General features: G+C 49.9%; 1 protein-coding gene across 1 annotated transcript; it reads left to right on the top strand.

Moving 5' to 3' along the window:
• The first annotated feature begins 4,299 nt into the window (after positions 1–4,299).
• LOC120513748 (protein TsetseEP-like) lies at positions 4,300–5,236 on the top strand. The gene is made up of 2 exons (XM_039733431.1): positions 4,300–4,866; positions 4,993–5,236. The coding sequence occupies exons 1-2, from the start codon at positions 4,369–4,371 to the stop codon at positions 5,119–5,121; spliced, it is 627 nt and encodes a 208-aa protein (XP_039589365.1). The 5' UTR covers positions 4,300–4,368; the 3' UTR covers positions 5,122–5,236.
• Positions 5,237–7,853: the final 2,617 nt, after the last annotated feature.

Below are 7,853 nucleotides of genomic sequence, written 5' to 3'. Positions count from 1 at the left end.
CAACAGGAAAACAATGGGGAAAGGGTCAGGAAAGGTGGGAAAACAACAGGGAAAGGGTCAGGAATAACAGGAAAACAACAGGAAAAGGTCAGGAATAACGGGAAAACAACAGGAAAAGGAAGCAGGAATGGTGGGAAAAGAAGGAACTGGAAAAAAGGAATAAAACTGGGATTAGGGGAGGGAAATGGGAATAGAATCTGGATTAGGGGAGGGAAAATGGGAATAGAATCGGGATGGGGGGGGGAAATGGGAATAAAATTGGGATTGGGGCTGGAAAAAGGATTCCACCCAAACAGAAGGGATCCCAAGAGTCTCATGAGGAGAAGGCACCCAGGGAGTCGAAGCAGAAGGAGCTGGAAAAAAGGAATAAAACTGGGATTAGGGCAGGGAAATCGGAATACAATTGGGATTAGGGGAGGGAAAATGGGAATAGAATCGAGATTGGGGCTGGAGAAATGGGAATAAAATCAGAATTAGGGCTAGGAATGGGGGGTTGAAGAAGGGGATCCCGCGAGTCCTGCAAGGAGGAGGCGCCCAGGGAGTCAAAGTGGAAGGAGGTGGAAAAAAGGAATAAATTGGGATTAGGGGAGGGAAATGGGAATAGAATCGGGATTAGGGGTGGGAATGATGGACTGGGATCCCCTGTTATCCTAAAAAACCAGGAATAAAATCGGGATTATGGATGGGAATGGGGAGTTGAAGAAGGGGATCCCAGGAGTCCCGCGAGGAGAAGGCGCCCAGGGAGTCAAAGCAGAAGGAGCTGGAAAATAGGAATAAAACTGGGATTAGGGGAGGGAAATGGGAATAAAATCGGGATTAGGGGTGGGAATGACGGGCAGAGATCCCTTTTTATCCTGTAAAAACGGGAATAAAATCAGAATTAGAGCTGGGAATGGGGGGTTGAAAAAGGGGAGGTCGTCCCAGAAGGGATCCCAGGAGTCCCGCGAGGAGAAGGCGCCCAGCCCCAAACTCCAGAAATGAGGGGGGAAAGGGGGGATTTGGGGTTAATTAAGGCTGATGAGGGCTAATTGAGCTCCCACCTGTGGTGCTGCTCGGGGCCATCCCCCGGGCTGCCCTCCTTGGCCAGCAGGTCCAGGCCTGGTTGATCTTGGCTGCTTCTAAACCCTCTCCTCTTCCCAAAATTCCACAAAATCCCACAAACTCTCCCAGAAAAACCCTAAAATTTCAAATTAACCTTCCTCTCTTTCTCAAAATCACCTAAAAATACTGAGATTTTTTCCAGAAAAATGCTAAAATTTGAGACTACATCTTCCCTAACTGTCCAAACCCTTGGGAATACTCCGGAATTCTGGGACAGAACCTCAAAAAATGACCCCAAAATAAGGGGAAAAGGGGGTTTTGGGGTTAATTAGGGCTAATTGAGCTCCCACCTGTGGTGCTGCTCGGGGCCATCCCCCGGGCTGCCCTCCTTGGCCAGCAGGTCCAGGCGCTGGTTGATCTTGGCGATGATGGAGTCGGGGTTGGAGCCGGGCTCGGCCGGGCCCGAGGACGAGCCCTGGCTGAAGGTGGAGCCTGAGGCAAAGGTGGATCCTGAGCCCGAGCCAAAGGTGGATCCCGATCCAAAAGCAGATCCCGAGCCAAAAGCAGTTCCTGATCCTGAGCCAAAAGTGGATCCTGAGGCAAAAGCGGGCCCTGAGCCTGAGCCAAAGGCAGTTCCTGATCCTGAGCCAAAGGCGGTTCCTGATCCTGAGCCGAACGTGGTTCCTGATCCTGAGCCGAAGGTGGATCCAGCAGATCCTGATCCAAAAGTGGTTCCTGATCCTGATCCAAAGGCAGCTCCAGATCCTGACCCAAAGGCGGCTCCAGATCCTGATCCAAAGGTGGATCCTGCAGATCCTGACCCAAAAGTGCCTCCTGATCCTGATCCGAAGGCAGTCCCAGATCCTGATCCGAAGGCGGCTCCAGATCCCGACCCGAAGGCAGCTCCAGATCCCGATCCGAAGGTGGATCCCGACCCAAAGGCAGCTCCAGATCCCGAGCCGAAGGTGGATCCCGACCCAAAGGCAGCTCCAGATCCTGACCCAAAAGCAGTTCCAGATCCCGACCCGAAGGTGGATCCCGATCCGAAGGTGGATCCTGACCCGAAGGCGGCCCCAGCCCCCAGCCCCAGGGCGCTGCCCGAGCCCTCGGAGGAGCCCAGGCCCAGCTCAGCCTTGGGGGGGTCCCAGGAGGCGCCCCCGGCCGCCCCTCCCCCGTAGCTGTAGGAGGCTCCCGTGGGGGCCGAGCTCTGCGGGGTGTAGAACTCGTAGCCTTCATAGCCTGCGGAGTAATTAGTCAATCAGTTAATTGATTCATTAACCAGAGGGTCACTGAGGGGGGAATGGGAGAGTTACAGGGGTGGGAGCCCAGCAGGGAAAGCTCGGGGAGGATTCCAAGGGGATTTGGGAGTGTAGAACCCATAACGTTCATAGCCTGGGGAGTAATTAGTCAATCAGTTAATTGATTCATTAGTTAGAGGGTCATTAAGGGGGGAATTGGAGAGTTACAGGGGTGGGAGCCCTGCAGGAAAAGCTCTGGGAGGATTCCAAGGGAAACAATTCCAAAGCAATTTGGGGGGTGTAGAACTCGTAACCTTCATAGCCTGGGCAGTAAAAGGTTAATTAGTTAATTAATTAATTAGTTAGAGGGTCATGAAGGGGGGAATGGGAGAGTTACAGGGGTGGGAGCTCAGCAGGGAAAGCTCTGGGAGGATTCCAAAGGAAAAAAATTCCAAAGGTATTTGGGGGGTGTAGGACTCATAACCCTCATAGCCTGGGGAGTAATTAGTTAATTAATTAATTAATTGATTCCTTAGGGGCTCATTAAGGGGGGAATTGTAGAGTTACAGGGGTGGGAGCCCAGCAGGAAAAGCTCTGGGAGGATTCCAAAGGGAAAAGAATTCCAAAGGAAAAAAATTCCAAAGCAATTTGGGGGGTGTAGAACTGGTAACCTTCATAGCCTGGGGAGTAATTAATCAATTAATTAATTAACTAATTAATTAGAGAGTCATTATGGAGGGAATTGTAGAGTTACAGGGTGGGAGCCCAGGAGGAAAAGCTCTGGGGGCATTCCAAGGGGATTTGAGGGGGTGTAGAACCTTCATAGCCTGGGCAGAAAGGGGTTAATTAGTTAATTAAACAATTAATTAGGGAGTCATTAAAAGGGGAATGGCAGAGTTACAGGGGTGGGAACCCAGCAAGAAAAGCTCTGGTAAAAGTGAGGAATAAAGAAAGGGGGGAAAGGAGGGAAAAAGGGGGGAGAAAAGAAAAATGAAAAGGGAGGGGGGAAAAAGGGAGGGAAAAATTGGGAAAAGAGAGAAAAAATGGGAAAAAATGGGGAAAAATGAGGGGAAAAAGTGAAAATGGGAAAAGGAGAGGAAAAGGGAAGGAAGGAGGGAAAAAGAGGAACAAAATTGGGAAAAGAAAGGGAAAAGGGATGGGAAAAATGAGGAAAAAATTGGGGAAAATGAGGGGAAAATGGGGGGAAATGAGGGGGAAAATGGGGGAAAAGAAGGAAAAGGGGGAAAAAGGCAGGATCAGGAAATTTGGGGATTGGGAATTGCCAGATTCCCAAGGATCCTGAGCCCTCACACCCACCTTGCCAGCTGGCTGTGTTGGTGCCGTAGGAACCTGGAAAAAATGGGAAAAATGGGAATTTTCCATGGAAAATTTGGGCTGAAATGTTTGGGGTTTCTGGGAAAAGGGGGGATTTGGGGGGGCTGGGTGGAATTCTGATGGGTTTTGCAGGAAAAAGTAGGAAAAGAGGGAAAAAAGGGTTTAGGGGTGAAGAGGTTTTGGGAGTGGGGGGTGGGATGGGGAGGGAAGGGTGGGAAACTGGGGAAAAAAGCGAGGAGAAGGCGCCCAGCCCCAAACTCCAGAAATGAGGGGGGAAAGGGGGGATTTGGGGTTAATTAAGGCTGATGAGGGCTAATTGAGCTCCCACCTGTGGTGCTGCTCGGGGCCATCCCCCGGGCTGCCCTCCTTGGCCAGCAGGTCCAGGCCTGGTTGATCTTGGCTGCTTCTAAACCCTCTCCTCTTCCCAAAATTCCACAAAATCCCACAAACTCTCCCAGAAAAACCCTAAAATTTCAAATTAACCTTCCTCTCTTTCTCAAAATCACCTAAAAATACTGAGATTTTTTCCAGAAAAATGCTAAAATTTGAGACTACATCTTCCCTAACCGTCCAAACCCTTGGGAATACTCCGGAATTCTGGGACAGAACCTCAAAAAATGACCCCAAAATAAGGGGAAAAGGGGGTTTTGGGGTTAATTAGGGCTAATTGAGGTCCCACCTGTGGTGCTGCTCGGGGCCATCCCCCGGGCTGCCCTCCTTGGCCAGCAGGTCCAGGCGCTGGTTGATCTTGGCGATGATGGAGTCGGGGTTGGAGCCGGGCTCGGCCGGGCCCGAGGACGAGCCCTGGCTGAAGGTGGAGCCCGAGGCAAAGGTGGATCCTGAGCCCGAGCCAAAGGTGGATCCCGAGCCAAAAGCGGATCCCGAGCCAAAAGCAGTTCCTGATCCTGAGGCAAAAGTGGATCCTGAGGCAAAAGCGGGCCCTGAGCCTGAGCCAAAGGCAGTTCCTGATCCTGAGCCAAAGGCGGTTCCTGATCCTGAGCTGAAGGTGGATCCAGCAGATCCTGATCCAAAGGCAGCCCCAGACCCCGACCCAAATGTGGATCCAGATCCTGATCCAAAGGCAGCTCCAGATCCTGACCCAAAGGCGGCTCCAGATCCTGATCCAAAGGTGGATCCTGCAGATCCTGACCCAAAAGTGCCTCCTGATCCTGATCCGAAGGCAGTCCCAGATCCTGATCCGAAGGCGGCTCCAGATCCCGACCCGAAGGCAGCTCCAGATCCCGATCCGAAGGTGGATCCCGACCCAAAGGCAGCTCCAGATCCTGACCCAAAAGCAGTTCCAGATCCCGACCCGAAGGTGGATCCCGATCCAAAGGCAGCTCCAGATCCCGACCCGAAGGTGGATCCCGATCCGAAGGTGGATCCTGACCCGAAGGCGGCCCCAGCCCCCAGCCCCAGGGCGCTGCCCGAGCCCTCGGAGGAGCCCAGGCCCAGCTCAGCCTTGGGGGGGTCCCAGGAGGCGCCCCCGGCCGCCCCTCCCCCGTAGCTGTAGGAGGCTCCCGTGGGGGCCGAGCTCTGCGGGGTGTAGAACTCGTAGCCTTCATAGCCTGCGGAGTAATTAGTCAATCAGTTAATTGATTCATTAACCAGAGGGTCACTGAGGGGGGAATGGGAGAGTTACAGGGGTGGGAGCCCAGCAGGGAAAGCTCGGGGAGGATTCCAAGGGGATTTGGGAGTGTAGAACCCATAACGTTCATAGCCTGGGGAGTAATTAGTCAATCAGTTAATTGATTCATTAGTTAGAGGGTCATTAAGGGGGGAATTGGAGAGTTACAGGGGTGGGAGCCCTGCAGGAAAAGCTCTGGGAGGATTCCAAGGGAAACAATTCCAAAGCAATTTGGGGGGTGTAGAACTCGTAACCTTCATAGCCTGGGCAGTAAAAGGTTAATTAGTTAATTAATTAATTAGTTAGAGGGTCATGAAGGGGGGAATGGGAGAGTTACAGGGGTGGGAGCTCAGCAGGGAAAGCTCTGGGAGGATTCCAAAGGAAAAAAATTCCAAAGGTATTTGGGGGGTGTAGGACTCATAACCCTCATAGCCTGGGGAGTAATTAGTTAATTAATTAATTAATTGATTCCTTAGGGGCTCATTAAGGGGGGAATTGTAGAAAAGCTCTGGGAGGATTCCAAAGGAAAAAAATTCCAAAGGTATTTGGGGGGTGTAGGACTCATAACCCTCATAGCCTGGGGAGTAATTAGTTAATTAATTAATTAATTGATTCCTTAGGGGCTCATTAAGGGGGGAATTGTAGAGTTACAGGGGTGGGAGCCCAGCAGGAAAAGCTCTGGGAGGATTCCAAAGGGAAAAGAATTCCAAAGGAAAAAAATTCCAAAGCAATTTGGGGGGTGTAGAACTGGTAACCTTCATAGCCTGGGGAGTAATTAATCAATTAATTAATTAACTAATTAATTAGAGAGTCATTATGGAGGGAATTGTAGAGTTACAGGGTGGGAGCCCAGGAGGAAAAGCTCTGGGGGCATTCCAAGGGGATTTGAGGGGGTGTAGAACCTTCATAGCCTGGGCAGAAAGGGGTTAATTAGTTAATTAAACAATTAATTAGGGAGTCATTAAAAGGGGAATGGCAGAGTTACAGGGGTGGGAACCCAGCAAGAAAAGCTCTGGTAAAAGTGAGGAATAAAGAAAGGGGGGAAAGGAGGGAAAAAGGGGGGAGAAAAGAAAAATGAAAAGGGAGGGGGGAAAAAGGGAGGGAAAAATTGGGAAAAGAGAGAAAAAATGGGAAAAAATGGGGAAAAATGAGGGGAAAAAGTGAAAATGGGAAAAGGAGAGGAAAAGGGAAGGAAGGAGGGAAAAAGAGGAACAAAATTGGGAAAAGAAAGGGAAAAGGGATGGGAAAAATGAGGAAAAAATTGGGGAAAATGAGGGGAAAATGGGGGGAAATGAGGGGGAAAATGGGGGAAAAGAAGGAAAAGGGGGAAAAAGGCAGGATCAGGAAATTTGGGGATTGGGAATTGCCAGATTCCCAAGGATCCTGAGCCATCCCATCGAAGTGTTTCCAAATCCCCTCAGGGTCCCCAAATCCCTTTGTACACCCCTTTTCCCCTCATTTTTTCCACCCCATTTCCATCATTTTTCCGGGTTTTTTTCATCCCTTTTCCATTCCTGAGTGGAATTTCCCCATTCCTGAAGCAATTTTTCCCCATTCCTGAAGGAATTTCCCCATCCCTGGCAAGAATTTCCCCATTCCTGGCAGAATTTTCCCAATCCTGGCAGAATTTTCCCATTCCTGAAGGAATTCTCCCTTTCCTGGGGGAATTTCCCCATTCCTGAAGCATTTTTTCCCCATTCCTGAAGGAATTTCCCCAATCCTGAAGCAATTTTCCCCATTCCTGAAGAAATTACCACATCCCTGAAGGAATTTCCCCATTCCTGGCAGAATTTTCCCATTCCTGAAGGAATTCTCCCTTTCCTGGGGGAATTTCCCCATTCCTGAAGCATTTTTTCCCCATTCCTGAAGGAATTTCCCCAATCCTGAAGCAATTTTCCCCATTCCTGAAGAAATTACCACATCCCTGAAGGAATTTCCCCATTCCTGGCAGGAATCTTCCCATTCCAGAAGGAATTTCCCCATTCCTGAAGGAATTCTCCCTTTCCTGGCAGGAATTCTCCCATTCTCATCAGGAATTCTCCTTTTCCTGAAGAAATTTCCCCATTCCTGGCAGGAATTTCTCCATCCTGGAAGGAATTCTCCCATTCCTGGCAGGAATTTCCCCTTTCCTGAAGGATTTTCCCATTCCTGGCAGGAATTTCCCCTTTCCTGAAGGATTTTCCCATTCCTGGCAGGAATTTCCCCTTTCCTGAAGGATTTTCCCAATCCTGGCAGGAAATTTCCCTTTTCTGAGAAACAATTTTCCCATTCCTGAAGGAATTTTCCCATTCCTGAAGCAATTTTCCCAATCCTGGCAAGAATTTTCCCATTCCTGAAGGAATTTTCCCATTCCTGGCAAGAATTTTCCCATTCCTGAAGGAATTTTCCCATTCCTGAAGGAATTTTCCCAATGCTGGCAAGAATTTTCCCATTCCTGAAGGAATTTTCCCAATCCTGGCAAGAATTTTCCCATTCCTGAAGGAATTTTCCCATTCCTGGCAAGAATTTTCCCTTTCCTGGCAGGAATCCTCCCATTCCTGAAGGAATCCTCCCATTCCTGAAGGAATTCTCCCATTCCTGGTGGGAATTCTCCCATTCTCATCAGGAATTCT

Source organism: Passer montanus, unplaced genomic scaffold (assembly GCF_014805655.1).
Source record: "Passer montanus isolate IOZ18808 unplaced genomic scaffold, ASM1480565v1 scaffold873, whole genome shotgun sequence".
Classification (NCBI taxonomy): domain Eukaryota; kingdom Metazoa; phylum Chordata; class Aves; order Passeriformes; family Passeridae; genus Passer; species Passer montanus.
The sequence above is the reverse complement of the archived record's forward strand: the minus strand, read 5'-3'. Positions and strand labels throughout refer to the sequence as shown.

Excerpts from the sequence above, each read along its gene's own strand:
- LOC120513748 (XM_039733431.1), top strand. The coding sequence starts at position 4,369 with ATGATGGAGTCGGGGTTGGAGCCGGGCTCGGCCGGGCCCGAGGACGAG. Across the intron at positions 4,867-4,992 it reads CTCCAGATCCCGATCCGAAG|GTGGATCCTGACCCGAAGGC; the intron begins GTGGATCCCGAC and ends CCCGATCCGAAG.